This window comes from Porites lutea, chromosome 2 (genome assembly GCF_958299795.1).
Source record: "Porites lutea chromosome 2, jaPorLute2.1, whole genome shotgun sequence".
Classification (NCBI taxonomy): Eukaryota; Metazoa; Cnidaria; class Anthozoa; order Scleractinia; family Poritidae; genus Porites; species Porites lutea.
In genome coordinates this window covers 15555634-15570915 of record NC_133202.1, presented here as the reverse complement: position 1 = coordinate 15570915, position 15282 = coordinate 15555634, and the positions used below count along the sequence as shown (strand labels likewise).

Below are 15282 nucleotides of genomic sequence, written 5' to 3'. Positions count from 1 at the left end.
ATTTTGACTTTACAATTTGACATCTATACTCAAAGCAGACAGAAAAGCCTGTACTCAGACAATGCGCGATGAGCTTAATTTATTAACCTTAAGAAACCGCAGGTGTTTCCTTAGGTTTCAACTTATTTTCAAAATTGTACACAGTTTTCAGTGTGCCGAGCAGTTAATCTCATATTTACCTCGCCGATCCAGCGTACGCACGAAGGAGCTCAGGGACGACAATTTATTACATCTACCAACAGCCACGACAGCCATAGGCCAAAGTACAATTTAGTACTTAGCCGCGAAAGATTGACACTCATAAGGTCCATATCTTTTAAATCAGCAATTTTTAAGTTTTAACGTGACGAAAATGGACACAGTCACCATTGCTAGGTTTTATGACTCTTTTTAATTAACGTTGCTTGTAAGTGTAAATAGTCGTATCATGTGCAGATTTTCTTTTTTTAGATTATTTATGCTCCACATGAGTTAACACAAGCTGTAGGCTGATTCATCATGCAGAATAAATTAAGCTTTTATTATTATTATTTTTATCATTATTATTATTATGCCCTCTTTGGCTTTTCTCTTATAGTAAGGTTCTACAGTTCTAAGTGTTTTTTTTTTTTTTTTGCATTTGATCAATGGACTGACTTGGCCTTTCCTTTATAGGGTGTTTCGTTAGGGAGATGAACGTGACATCGGAAAAATAACAAGTTGATAATTCCATCTGACAGGAAATGAACCAGTTGGCTGTTTAAAAACTTGCTTGAGGAGCGGAACTACCGTTGTAGTCAGGCAAAATTACCCCTCGCAACGAGAGTGACCTTGAGAGCCCTTGTGTACCAGTCTCCCTTCAACAATCTGAATGAGGATCCCAGCAATCTCCGCGGGCAGTCCAAAGTCCATGGATACGGATTGTAGTTAAAAAGGAGAATATCGCAGATGACACTAATATCACCCGTTGCATAACAGTCGCTTTCATCAGCTAGTTTTAATCAGCGTGCTGAAAGAAAACAGCAAAGATCAGTGCTTTATTTTAGTCAATATGACCTTGGAACGGTTGAAGAACAAGACCAAGAGGGCCTTCGCCAGCATCTCAGTGATCACCTACGCACTCGTGGTCATTTTCGGGACAGGTTCCTGGATTGCAATCAATGGACTCTGGGTTGAATTACCTTTAATTGTTCCTGAAATCCCAGAAAGTTGGTCGCTACCGTCATATCTAACTGTTATGATTCAACTGGCAAACATAGCCCCCTTGGCATTTGCAGTGGGCAACAAACTTTTCCCACGTGTAGTTCGTGAGGTACCAGTTATTTACATCAGTGTTTTGGTCGGTATTACGTCGTGCGTTCTCTTGGTATTTTTTTGGAAAGAAACCAGTTACATCGCAGGAGCGGAGAGAAGTACAGCGCTGCTTGTCCTCTGTTTCTTTCTCTCCATGGTAGATTGTACCTCCTCTGTGTCGTTCATACCCTACATGGCCATCTTCCGAGAAGTCTACATGAGCCCGTATTTTGCCGGTGAGGGGTTAAGCGGGCTTCTTCCGAGTCTTGTGGCATTGGGACAGGGAGTAGGTGGAGGTTCTCATAACCCTTGTCCAGCTCAAAGCCCGACAGAGGCACCTGTGAACGGTACTAATGGAACATCAGGGAATGCTACAGATTCTGGAAGCTGGGGTCTTGAGCCAAAATTCTCTGTTGAAGTGTTCTTCTGGTTTCTCAGTGCGATGATGACAGCTTGTGGTTTGGCGTTCCTTGCTTTAAACACGCTTCCCATTACTAAGCGACAGCAGGTTGGTAAAGACTCCAAATCTTTGTATCATATAAGTCCACAGCCCAGTGAATCAGGTCTTGAGCTTTCCCCGATGGATGAGAAATATGAAAAAAAAGAAGTCGTCATGGATGAAGATTTGTCACAAGGTGGTGTTGTGCTCCTGTTGCTGATCATAGCCATGGCCGGGGGCCTGAGTAATGGAATTTTACCAGCTATCCAGTCATATGCATGTATACCATACAGCTACTACATTTATCACCTGACCCTCACACTGTCAGCCATAGCCAATCCCGTCACTTGTATTCTGTTCCCCTTTATAAGTACCACATCAGTGGTAGTTATCAGTGCGCTGACCGTCATGTACTTTGGTATGTGTACCTACATCCTCATTGTGGCCTCACAAAGTCCTGATGTGCTGATGAAATGTGACAATTCTGGTGCTGTTTTGATTGTAAGTATATTAATTTTTAACTATTTGAATAGAGGATATTACATGGCCGTGGCGAGATATGACATTTTCTTTTGAGTGTTGATACAGTCTAACCTCTCCTTAGGGACTCCTCTATAATACAGACACCTCTCTATTACGGACAGTTCTTTGGTCCCAGAAATGCCAAAAATCACACATTCCCTATCTTTATAATACGAACACCTCTGTAAAGCGGGCAATATTGGTTCCGTCTCTTAGGTGTCCGTATTAAAGAGGTTTGACAGTACACTCACTCGGGAAATATTTTTGAAAATGAGAAAAGAAATTGTGTATCTCCAAATCATTGAATCACTTTTAAGTGAAGAAATGTTAAAACATTGCTTTGCTTCAAAAGGTACAATTTTAATGTAACCATGGCAACAGTGATCTTAAACAGTGCTATTGGCACTTGAAAAGATATCAGGTTTTTGGGCCAAAGGTCATGTGTTATTTCATTGGTTGCTTGTAAATTAACCCCTTTAAACATGCCGACAACTGCACACTGTCAAAGGGATAAGACTCCTTTGATCCACCAAACTTGAATTTTGGTTACATGGGGAAGTTCAAAACATCACTCTTCATCAACCTTTATCTGCACGTGTTTAACCATATCCCTTCCTCTAGAGATCTAAATTCTTGAGACTGTCTCTTTTGCAGTATCCTGCCCCCTCCTGTTCCCCCAAATTATAACATGGGTGTGGTACAAGACATTATACAAAGTTACTTGAAGTACAGATTGTCAAAATTCGTTTTTTTGACAAATAAAGTCTTGTTGGCGATTAAACATTTGCCAAATGCAACAGAAACCATACTGTGATGGAAAAGTTTTTTTTGATTTTTTGGGGACAAAAAATAAAATGAGCTTACTTCCAACATAAAGCAAATAGAAACTCAAAATTCAGGAGATTTGGTGACCAGTAGGTCAGACGGTAGATTTGTGCTTTTTCCCAGAGACCAGATACTCCAGGAGAGTTGCCATATATCGTAAAATACCGAAAATAAGCCCCTCCAAATATAAGCTCCCCAAACATGTAACGCAAAAAACCCTCCGTTAAATCACCCCTCTAAATATAAGCCTCCCGAGGGGCTTGTATTTGGAAATTGCCCTCAAATACAAAGTAAACAAAGCAAAAACAGTAAATTTCCTTCCAAGTATAAGGTTAGCCCAATCGATTTTGAAATGCAAATTTCCCTCCATAGATAAGCCCCTTAGAAAGGGCCTTTGGAAAATATAAGCCCCGGGGCTTATTTTCGGAATTTTACAGTATGTTACACCCATTGTGACATCATCACTTTTGTTAAAATCATTAGCCTGCTTAGTTGGCTTTTTTGATGAGTGCATTTTGAGGGAGGATCGAGGAAAAGAGAAATGCCCTCTTTCTGTTTTTGACTACATTGTACTGCCTGTTTTAGCTATTTGTCAACCTAATGTAGCAAAGAAACTATGGTGGAGTGACAGCATTGCTTTTGATGAAACATTTTGAACTGGCTATAATGTAGATTATGTGGTAGAAATAGTTTGGCAATAAGACTTGTATGGATATAATAAATTTTATATCAAGTCAAGTACTCATAATTATTTGAAAGAGTCTATTCAGGGCAGTCATTAGGTAGGTACAAAGTACAAAACTTGGACAGGATCGCGTCATGATCATTTACATACTTATCAGACAATATTACCTATTGTTTTCCCAGAAATTATGTAAATGAGTTGATCCTGTCTGAGTTCTGTTCCTGCTAGTGAACATTCTATACAAAAGCATTTCGCTAATTGACTCACTATTCAGTATCCTGTGGCACACAGCTGTATCATAAACAATAAGCTTTACAGGTTGCTTATATGATGGTATTGTTATAAAATGTGTTTCTCTTCAACTGATAGGTTGTGATAAGTGTTGCGGCTGTTGCTGTGGTGACATACGTCAAAGTTGCCATTGGAGGAATCATGCGTGAAAAAGGCCGCAAACATTTGCTGTGGTATGGAATAAGCACTCAAGTGGGGTCCTGTGTGGGTGCTCTTGCAATTTTTGCCCCTGTAAATGTCTATCACATGTTTAAGCAAGAATAAATGAGACTGGATGTGATTCAGTCTTCCCTCAACGGTACATGTAACTGCTGTAAAACACCTCACCATTCTTTCGTAAGATAATTTTTTAAAACTCACTTTGCTTTTTACATTCATATTATTCCTAGAAACACCCAAATCTCTAGTTTTAAAAGTTGCTAAGCTTAGTAAAAATGAAAACAGGACTGAGTAAAGTCCAATTTGGTCTGTATCTGTCAAGCAGGTGATCAAATGGAATCAGACAAATTCTTACCAAAAGACTGAATTGTTTATCACTAGATTGGTGTTAGAGAGCTTTAGATTCTAAGACGAGGATGACTACAAGAACGATATTTTCCTAAGACTAAGCAGTGTGCACATGCAAACCAAGTCATCTTGGTGGTAAAATGTGATAGCCATCGTCATTCTCCTATGAGTTCTAGCAAGAATGCTGTAGTGGTGAAAACAAGTTAACAAATGTTAGGAATTTTATCATTTAGCAACTGGGAAAGGGCTTTACCTCCTTCAACGGAAATAAGCCAACTAACTTTTGTGGTGAAAAAAGTACAATCATGCTTTCCAAGGTGTGTGTGTTTAGAGAATAGGCGAGAACTTGAGAATAGGCGAGAACTTAAAATTGAAATGTCATCTTCGTAGACATCCTCGAATCTAAAGCTCTCTATTATCACAGACCAGAGTGGATGACAAAAAAGTTGTGTTATCAATCATAACTGTATGATTGAATTTGTCAAGCACAAGTTAGTAACAAGGTTTGGTGTTAAGTAATGAATAGAACTGAAGTAGTCTTTGACAATTTTCTGGTTAGTCACCGCGAAATTTTGTTTCTGGCGTAAAACAGGGCTGACACTATTCTGGTTGCAGCTATACCTTGTAATTCTTTGGTGTGGGAAAAATAATAACTGTAGCCTTGGGTAACAAAAATATTTTGCGAACTCAAGCTGTCACGAAATTTATCAAACATGTTTTAAAATTATTCTTTGAAAAGTTCTTACTACTAGTGGAATTCATTTCCAAATTATTTTACTAATACAATAAATATCACAGTCATGCTCTTGTCTGTTTAAAGAGAATTTGTACAGTTCCTTAGTTGGATTAAGTTTTGTCAATTTTAATCTTCATGCTGATATTTAAAAATTGTTTTTACATATTTATTATAACATGATATAATGTAAGCTTAAAATTGTGCTGAGTAAGCTTAAAATTGTACTGATAGTACCTATAAACTGCAGGCCTCTTTTATCCTTGGACCACCAGGTGCAGCAAATTTGGGTGGGATACTCACTGGCAAAATCAATGCACTGAGGCAAGGGGAAGAACCTTCCGGAACCTTATCACTCTACTTTTTTTACAATTAGTAAACAGGAGTGTCTGGGAGCTGTTGCCGAATTTCTTTTGATAACTGTGCCTTCAACAATTTCAGCCTTAAAATATCACAACCCAATTAGCTGCCCCTGGGTCTTATCTGGTCTTGAGATTTTAAAATCGTATTCCAGGCCTCAGTTGTCAAAACTTGAGTAGTGCTATCTGCTGGATAAATCACTATCAAGCGGATAAGTATTAGGGAGGCCAATAGCATTTCAAGTGGTTAAAGTTATCCAATTTTTGAACAGCTGCGCCAGGTCATTTATAGGTAATGGAGTTTAATCTACATCTTAACATGGAGCTTTGAGGGAGTTGGTCAGTGTTGGTAGTCTGAAAGGATTAAAATTGGATTGGAAACAGTGAAAGTCATAAAATCTTATCTTTTTGTTTCGGTCTAAGCCTTGGTGATACATGAAATTAATTCTAGAGAAATAATCTAGTTACAGCAGTAGACAGGGTTCGTAGAGTCTTGAATTCTTGAAAAAGTCTTGAAATTTTCCGAGCAATTTTCCAGACCTGGAATAAGTCTGGAAAATAGAGATGAAGTCCGGAAAAAATGGTAAAAGCTACCAAAAGTGCTTTTTTGTTTTTAGTTTTTTTTTTCGTTTTGATCAAACCTTATTAAATCTTGCCCGTATGTTTGCAGCCCACCAGCGTTTTTCTAAGGTCTCTGTTTATCACCTATTTGATAACCCTGACTCTGAAAAAAATTTTTTTTCTTTTGGAAAAAAGTCAAGAAAAAGTCTTGAATTTGAATCCAAAATTCTTTAGGAACCCTGAGGAGATGTTAGACAGTAATTATTAAAACGTTACTTACAGTTGTTAGTAGTCTCCTTGATTTAACATTTTTAATGTTTATCATAGGTAGTTCAACATAAGTAAAATAAAAATTGTGAACAAGGCTGAATGTTTCCATTCGTCTGAAATGTGCAAAGAAATCAAACAATTGTGGGTTGGCTTGGTGACTGAGTCCAAATGTAGTGTTTTTTGTCCTTAATTATTCCAGGTGTCCTGGAGACTGAGGGTGTGGTACCAAATAATTTTTGGACCTTTCCTTTCCTTCTGCCCCAGACCACATTTCTTATACACGGATTGTTTTCTTTTTTCTGATGATCCTTTTAATTTGAACCAGTCATGGTTATTTTTTGGGGTTCGATTCTTTAACGTTCTGTCGCCTTATGGGTAATTGTGAGAATAAACGTGTGCTTGTAGTACGTACTATGCCAAAAAGGAAGGGAGAAAAACTGGCAAGATTAAAACACGATGCAGTGGCAAATGATTTTTGTTACAAATTTTATCTGTACTGGAAATTTTCTGAATAACTTTGACCTTTAGCGGGTCTTTTCCACATTATAATTTAAAGCCTGTACCCCTACTCGCACAGCTAATCGCTGACGTGAAGCTTGCTCGACTCCCTTTCGAACCGTTGAACAGGTCAGTACCTTTCTAGAGGTACTGGTCTTGTTAGAACCAAGCCAAATCTTAAATACAGTGCTAACCCCATACTATGAAATGGCATTTGGCTTGTTTCCGGGGTCTTTCTCCTTGTCGGAGTCGGAAGGTGGAAGAGCCAAGGATCGAGGAGTATATCATAGTGGGTCTGAATGGGGGTATCTTGATAACACTAAACACTGTACTAAATTTTTTGGGTCTGTAACATGAAACAGTTAAACAGTAAAAAATTCACTGTAACAGTAATTTCTTTTCAGAAGGAATCAAAAGGGCTCCAAAATGGCCAATATTGTTTTGTTCCGAAAACTACGGGAGCTAGATTCTCGAAGACTGCACAACATTTCCTAAGCTAGACTACCGAAGAAGTCCGAGGAGAAATCCGAAAATTTTCGGCATTACTTTCGCTGTTATATTCATATGTGAAAGATATTTTTTCACAGTGTACAGATACGGTTTTTTCAAGACAAACTTTCAGAGCACTTAACAGTATTTTCTCCGGAAACAGTAAACATGAAAAAATTGGCCAATTTAACAGCAAGCACTAAAAATTATGGGTAAATAACACTAAACTCTAAACTATTCAGACCCTCGTCATAGGCTGTAAAGAACTAGTATTCTTAAAGCTTTCTTTCGTGCAGGGAGCACTTATCAAATTATTGAAGGCACGAAGGCAGGGTAAAGAACATGGAGCGGCAAGAGCATGGTTAAGGCTCATGTGGGACTGTTGCCAAGTACAGCTTGGCTTTACTGGTCAGCTCTGTTTTCTTGTCTTTTGATTTCACAGCTACACCTCTTTTCTTCAGCCAGTCGGCGAGAGTGATGGTGTTTACTTTTTGGAGCTGTTATAAGAAGTAAATGGAATAAGCTGATCATGAGCTATCACCTAAAAAATGATGTAAACGTTGTCATGAAAGATATTGTTCATCGTGGATAATGTCTATGGTGAGGGGGTTCGGTAAGGGACCATCCCGCATTCATGGCCGGTAAGCCAGAGGCGCAATTTCCAATGGGGGGGAGTGGGGTGGTGGAGTGAGGGATATAGCCCTGCTTTCGCTGGGGAACTCAGGGGTTAAGTTCTCTGAAACGTCTTTCCTTCATTTTAAGACCTATTTTACGCAAATCGGCCTTTGTCATCTTTAGACAACATTTTATCACGTTTAATTCCAATAATTTTACTCTGTCCTCAATCTTCTCTTTCCAAAATGCGTGGCGCAGAAAACGAAAAGCTCTGTATACTTTAGTACTTTTCCATACATTCATTCATTTCCTTGTGAGAATCGGATCAGATCACAACTTGCGTATTTTTTTAAAATTACTTATTTGATTTTAGACTTCTTAACTGTGATCACGAAACTTCAGAGTCATTCAGCACAATCTCCCTACCGCTTAGTGTGTAAAATAGCCTGAGATGCTGCAAGTCAGCTGGGATTTATTGATAGAGTAACACCTAGAAACAAACACTTCCTTTACAGTACGGAAAGGCAAACTGAAGCATAGAACAAAGGCTAGGCTGAACTTGCCTACTGTTATGCGGTTATGTAAGCTTGAAAATGTACTGTACCTGGTCTTGTAACGCTAACTCCCTCACATCAATGTTGTCCTGAATTTTAGGCTTTGACTTCGGCTTCTTAGCAGGTGGTTCCTCGCGAGGAAAATCTTCCACCTTAAAAACACAGTTATTTCAAGGTCACAATTATGCATAGTTCGGTAAGTTTCCTGTTGACTAATTCCTCGGTAGTGTAGGGGCTATTCGCATGATATCGGAATAAGTTTCACTGGATTTATATATCTGCATCCATTTACATCCCGGATACCGAGTCGAAATTCCATTCCCGAACTGGTGAAGTCATTCCATTTATCAATGAGAATCAGAAATTCTCGTTATGGCATTATATTTCATTCTGGTGTGACAAAAATCGTTATTGTAGGCTGGGGCGAGTGGTGCATGCGTATCGTCTGGACGATGACGGGCACCACCTTAGGCTTAGGCTGTTGATTTTGTCATGTGAATGCTGCTTTTTGACTTCAAGTATTTTGTTAATTAAAATCACTCCTTCAATTTAATCTAACAATGAAAAAATTTTTTAAGAATTGTTAACACGGTTTTAATACCTGAAGTCCCAATGTTAAATCAAGAACAGATTGGGACTGGCCAAGAATGCGCCTTTGCTGTAGCAGCTGAATAGAGGTTGGGTGGCCTCTAACCAGTCCTGAAAAAGGCGACTCACTTACAAGAACATCACCTAAGAAGGAAGGATTAACAGTCCTGTTGTTGCTTTGCTTCGAAGGCACGTTTCCCGTAAATGAGGCTGAAAGATGATCTTTGGTAGAAGGAGCTTGTGTTATAACGAGTCCTGGTCTTTTCTGGGGTAAACACTTTGAAACTGGCACTGGAGTGCTAGCGCTGTATGTCACATCAGCATTATTGATGTGAACCGCAGCAGGCAAAATCGCCACGTTTGGCTCAGTGGACAATTCCCTGTTAAAGTTTGACGAAATACCATGGCTTTCACTCAGACCGATGTCTTGTCCCATCAAAATGCTTCTGTGGTTTTGAGTGCTCCTTTGCTGAGATTGTTTGTGTAAATTACTTACGTTTTCCCCTGTGACCGGTCTTATTACGCTAGGAGGAGGTAGTGACGAAGACAAAGATGAAGCTCCCTCTGATTGCACAGTTTTACCAAGGGCACAAACTCTAGACGTAGCCGTTTTGGTTCTCTTTGTTGAATCGTTTCCACAAGACTGCACTCTCTTCTTCGAAAACGTTGGGACAATTCTTGTGGCAGGCGTGGATGAAGAAGTAGAGTTACATGTGGCTGACCTGCTATGTTCAGTGTTAAGCACATGCTTACTAGTGAATCGAGGAACAAAAGGAGTTTCTGAAGAGAGGTAAGAAGGTACCGGGGAAATATGAGCAGTGACCCTCAAGCTCGTTGGATTAAAAGAGGGTATTATCCGGCGATTAACAATACCATCGCTGGTCGCGGTTTGATGAATTTCGGAAGATGCTGCTCGAGATGAAAACGGCGACGCCGAGATGGCTTGCCTCGTCAGTTCACATGCAGGCTGTTGTTGAACGGTGAAAGGTCTACAGTGGTTCATGTGAGGCGCTGTCCTTGTTAGGTTACTGTGGTTTGGAGAGGTTGCCTGTTGAAGTCTACATGTTGGGTAGAGAGGTGCAGACGTCAGCGCTAGGGGTGTAGCACAGATGAAAGGCATTCGGGAAGACAAGTCTCTCAGAAAAGTGGTAAAAATCAGCTGATGATCGCAGCGAGGCGATGCTATGGCTTGACTGCTGCGGATACAACTAGCTGGGTATCTGATCGCTTTTGGTAAAGAAATTAAACATAACTGGTATCGTATTCAACAGGGCTGTCACTGAGGGCCGAGGATTTCCCCCGGCTAATAACGGCCTTCAGCCCCGGCTACTTTAAAATGAGACAAAGGTAGACTAGACCCAAAAGAACCTCCTAGCTGCTCAATTTCCCTCCTACTTATATACGCGGCAACTCGAAATCTTAGCAACAGCCCTGATTGAAAAAATACAGTCACATCTTGCTATCTTAGATATGAATATAATGACTCTTCTGTAAGATGGATGTGGTGTCTAAATGTCACCTGTTGTTTCCTGGGTTGATAAAAGTGCACTTTCAACATAGACAGCCTAGAAAAGCTTTTCGAAACAGCATAACAAAGAAGTTTCGTGTTTGATTTGATTTTTGCGTCGCCACTCATTGCTATTAAGTGAAAGTATTTTCATGTGAATGGCAAGAGAGATTACTTAAGTTCTGCTTTTGTGACCCTCATTCAACTGACGTCAGCGCATTGTCGATATAAACAGGCCCATCTAAAGGATACGTAAATATTCTCCCACGGATATAATAGAAATGTACGTTGTAAAAAACATTTTCCTCAGCCGGTAGTCTGTATCCATACTGCGTAAAAAGAAAAGTAACAACGACAAATAAAAATGAAGCTACCAGAAGTCACCTGCCACCATTTTTCAACACAAAAAGGGAGTTCTAAGAACCTCAAAGGTACACCTACCATAAACTTCCAGTGTTTTCGTAAGTCTTCATAACTAGCAAACGGGCATTCCTCAGGAAGGTTATGCGTTATACTGAAGATTCTCCCTTTTTTCAAGCTAAAATAGCAAAAAAAGTTTGGTTAAACGAGCTTTAAGATCCTCTTATTACAAATCAAACACAACTGGGCATTGATGTTAACTTTTCATGATTTTTATTGCTTGGATAACGGTAAACACGAAGAAAATGAAAATTTTCGTCGTTAGAGTCTTGATGATTGGTCTAGAAACTAGTAATACTGCATATACTAATTGGATGTAATATATTAAAAACCTATTTCTGAGAAAGCAGCCGACTCGTTTGAATATCTATGATAATAGTTTGTCAACTTTTTGTTGTAAGACCTGTCAAACCACCACCAGAAAGTCAAGACTCAGTTATTTATGGCAATTTGTATTCTTTTACCCTTGGCGACTCACATGGATATTTTTTCAAAAAATTTTAATTAAATGAGTTTTAAAATTTATTGGTGCGTTCCTTACCTCGGCAACACAAAACATAAATCATCGGAAATAGCTGCATCAGTGATCACAGCTTTCTCGTTGATGTTAAATTCGTCTAATGCTCTTGTCGAAGCAGTGAAATGTTCTGGCTGAAGAAGTAAAAACAGGCAGTTTACCGTATTCACAAATCATTAATCTCAGTAAATTTCCTTCTATTCTCTTACTTTGCCCTCTCCACCCAGGCCAACGTAGCTACAATCATGGACAAAAGTCTTGGGACACTTTTGCATTTCTGGGGGGTTTTCTAATGCCCAACCCCTCCCTTCACCCCACAAACAAAGTTGGACGCGTGCATACAGAACTTATATAGGGTGGGGGGAGGGAGAACTGCAAGACAATTTCGAAAAGGATGCACTGTTTTATGAGGGAAATTAAAGAAAATTATGAATACTGCACTGTCCCAAGGACCTTTGTCCACGATTGTAGTTAATCCCCAACCCTATTACTAAAGCTTTCACGTAATCCTAGCTAGATTTATGGATGCCCATTATTCTAAAGTTCAAAATGTCCCTGGAAAGAATTTTTTGGGCTTGAGCAAAGCACAATTTAATGCTTTTGAAAGGTTTTCCACCCAAGACAATATAGTCATCCCCGAAAACTCTCACTTTCCGTTGCCAGTTTTCATGACATAAATAGTTCAAAACAATAAATCTTGGTCACGCTTCCCTCAGACCGGCCATTTTTAAATTTGGCCTTAGTCAACTCGTCTCAATTTGAAAACAGCACCTACACTGTTTCAAATTATATTACCATGCAGGGGCTTGACTTTAAAGAATAAGCCTGTAATCCAATACTGATCTTGTCACTAATTGTTACTTCCAAGGCTGCATAAAAACGCATACAAGAAATTAGACTCTGTAGTGGGCATCACAAAGGGAAGGGAATGGACTATTGTGTTCTCAGATGCTCATTGAAAAACAGGCAGAAACTGTTCCACAAGGCTGATTTCTCAGCTAGACAAGGAATAATACAGAGCTTTAGATTCTAAGACCAGGACGACTACGAGAACGAAATTTTCTCAATACTAAGCAGGGCGGATAAATGTTAGGCAACCTTTATCCCCCTGATACTAAATAGTGTCCACCTTTATCCGCCCTGATACTAAGTAGTGTGCGCGCGAACCAACGTCATTTTGGTGGGAAAATGTGATAGCCATCGTCTTTCTAGTACAGGCTTTAGCGGGAATGTCTTAGTGGCGATAACAAGTTATCAAATGTTAGGAATTTTATCATTTAGCGATCGGGAGAGAGTTTTATCTCCTTAAACACCAATAAGAGTACTAACTTTTGTGGTGAAAAAAGCACAGGAAGTTTTTCGTGGTGTCTGTTTTTAGAGAATAGGCGAGAAAACTTAATCATTCACCCTAACTATGAGTTTTACTTACAAACTGCATTCAGTTTCGTTTTTTCCAGCATGAAGTCACGACCTACAAAGAAATATGAAACACTGGACATAACTTAAGAGTCTGCCAATAACAGTATTCTAGATTCATCAATGCGAAGGAAGAGGGCATTTCAGTTGTTCAATTGAAATTTATCTCTTACGTTTCCTCTTAAGAGTTTAAATCAGCATTGATCGGAGGATAACTTCCGTTACTTTTTAGTGTTCCTTTTTCTGGGTTAATAAAGATATTGAATGTCCATCAATTACCTTGTACAAAGAACTCTCCAGCCTTGTTCCATAGTGGTGCGAGCTTCTGTTTCATTGTGAATGAAAAACAAAACTGAAACAAGCCTTTGGTCAGATCTACTCGCTCTGTTTCCTGGTAAAAAAAAAAAAAAGATGAACAACAGGAAATTTTACATCTGAGCGTGGGTCTTGTGTAATGATATAATCAAGCTTTAAACGAATCTGATTACTAGTTGATAGCAGTACCTCACATTCTACAGATTGTGGTAGTTCTACACGCAACTAACAAATGTATACATGTGAATTTCAGTGTTGAACATCTAGTCAGTCCTCATTTCATTCAAAACTATTCGAAGGGTCGTATTTCATATACTAAACCTACTTAAGCTTATTGAGAACATGGACAACTTGGATGGAAAAATAAGAGTGAGGTAAGCTTATTTTAAAATCCACTTCGAAACTTCGAATTCAGTTTAAAGCTTAAGCTTACCTTTATTTTTAGCCTTTGTAACAGCTCTTGAAATTCAGAGGAATGAAAAATCATCTCCTAAGAGAAATAGAAAAGTAAGGTTCAATAATAAGCTTAAGATAAAGTAAGCCCATAAAAAAAGGTTTTCTGATATTTCTTCATTTGGTAAGTCCATTACCTTAACACAGCTCAACATCATAGTAGGCATATTAAAAGTTATATTTACAACGTTGGCAAATTTCAGCATATTTGACTTTTAGTTGCACCTGTGTTATGAGGAACAGCTTATTCCTGTCATCTAACAGTGGAGACAACAGAACTTTGGGCTCTGTGAAGATGATCTCCCTGCAAAAAATAAGACTTAAAGTCTTATTATTAAAATAAACTTCACCATCGGTTCCAGAATTTATTGCAAATTTATCCAGATTTCGGTTTAAACATCAACAGTCAAGACCAGTTTAAAGAAATACCTGCAACATTTTGGCTGAATAGCGCTTATTTCATCGTCTTTTCCCGCTCGTATGACAGCCTCAACAGCGATCAGTTCCTCAAGGTTTGGCAGAGGAGCAAAAAACAGACCGGAGAAGCCATCTTGGTTCCTCATCTTCGAAGTCTAGCAATACAGTTGTCATCAAAGATTCTAAGAGAACGCACCAAGTCTACTTCACAATTTTGTGAATTCAATACCCTCAAAGAGAAAAGACTAAAACTCGAATATTGCTCTCGAAACTTGAAACTTTTACGCATATGTTTTGTGAGAGGAAAACGGAAAAGAAGTCAACGACGGAAAGCCCTGCGTCTGCGTGATTGTTCCAGCGCTAACGTTTTGGCGGGAAATAATTCGCGCCCTTTTTGCATTCGCGTTATTCATTAGCGCGCTTCGTTCCCGTTCAAAGAGAGCGTAGGTCGGTGGGGTTATTTTAGGGGGAGGAGGGGGGAATAGAGAGTTCCTTTTTCGTGATCTTATTTTGTAATTATTGAACGTAAAAGATTGGAATCGCGGTGCGACCAAATCAAGACCAGAGTCAGAAGTCCAAGCCTATGCCTTCCATTCTTCAGGAACAAGAGGTCAGAGATCAGTGGGAGTAACCAAATACGAAATGGTGGGCATAGTCAAACACTGTTAAAAAATTCCACCCCTAACGAAACCTTGTAATATTTCTCCACCGAAATTTAGACTACTGAGGGAGTGAACGGAGAACTGAAGTCTGAGCGCAAGTTTTGGTCGGGTAAGAGAAGCCCCTCCAGATTCCAGAGATGGACCACTTTTCGGGGTACAGTAAAACCCCACATATAAGAACCTACAGGCTGAAATTTGGCATTTAAATACTCAAAATATAAGAAACTGTTCATCCTAGCAAAGAAAAATAGATTGTTTTACAAAAAAAATCACGTCAATTTTGATAGTCAGTTAAACTGATTGCGTGAGAAAATTCTGACAAAAAGTTATTGTGTATACGTTTTCTTTCATTTACATTTATTTGGAT

At 39.1% G+C, this 15282-nt stretch overlaps 2 protein-coding genes across 2 annotated transcripts; one reads left to right on the top strand and one right to left on the bottom strand.

Annotated features, from left to right (window-relative positions):
• The first annotated feature begins 904 nt into the window (after nucleotides 1-904).
• On the top strand, nucleotides 905-4706 carry LOC140927848 (riboflavin transporter 2-like). The gene is made up of 2 exons (XM_073377532.1): nucleotides 905-2212; nucleotides 4113-4706. The coding sequence occupies exons 1-2, from the start codon at nucleotides 1031-1033 to the stop codon at nucleotides 4296-4298; spliced, it is 1368 nt and encodes a 455-aa protein (XP_073233633.1). The 5' UTR covers nucleotides 905-1030; the 3' UTR covers nucleotides 4299-4706.
• Nucleotides 4707-7700: 2994 nt separating this feature from the next.
• Nucleotides 7701-14546, bottom strand: LOC140926676 (uncharacterized). Its single transcript, XM_073376393.1, has 12 exons — nucleotides 14266-14546; nucleotides 14062-14140; nucleotides 13817-13873; nucleotides 13348-13459; nucleotides 13082-13123; nucleotides 12448-12521; nucleotides 11677-11786; nucleotides 11157-11253; nucleotides 10968-11044; nucleotides 9222-10428; nucleotides 8671-8772; nucleotides 7701-7948 (listed from the first exon to the last, which is right to left on the bottom strand). Exons 1-12 carry the CDS (start codon nucleotides 14397-14399, stop codon nucleotides 7814-7816), a joined length of 2226 nt encoding a protein of 741 aa, XP_073232494.1. The 5' UTR covers nucleotides 14400-14546; the 3' UTR covers nucleotides 7701-7813.
• Nucleotides 14547-15282: the final 736 nt, after the last annotated feature.

Excerpts from the sequence above, each read along its gene's own strand:
- LOC140926676 (XM_073376393.1), bottom strand. The coding sequence starts at position 14,399 with ATGAGGAACCAAGATGGCTTCTCCGGTCTGTTTTTTGCTCCTCTGCCA. Across the intron at positions 11,787-12,447 it reads TAAAGTCAAGCCCCTGCATG|CCAGAACATTTCACTGCTTC; the intron begins GTAATATAATTT and ends TTACTTCTTCAG. Across the intron at positions 11,045-11,156 it reads GAAAACACTGGAAGTTTATG|TATGGATACAGACTACCGGC; the intron begins GTAGGTGTACCT and ends CTTTTTACGCAG.
- LOC140927848 (XM_073377532.1), top strand. The coding sequence starts at position 1,031 with ATGACCTTGGAACGGTTGAAGAACAAGACCAAGAGGGCCTTCGCCAGC. Across the intron at positions 2,213-4,112 it reads ATTCTGGTGCTGTTTTGATT|GTTGTGATAAGTGTTGCGGC; the intron begins GTAAGTATATTA and ends TTCAACTGATAG.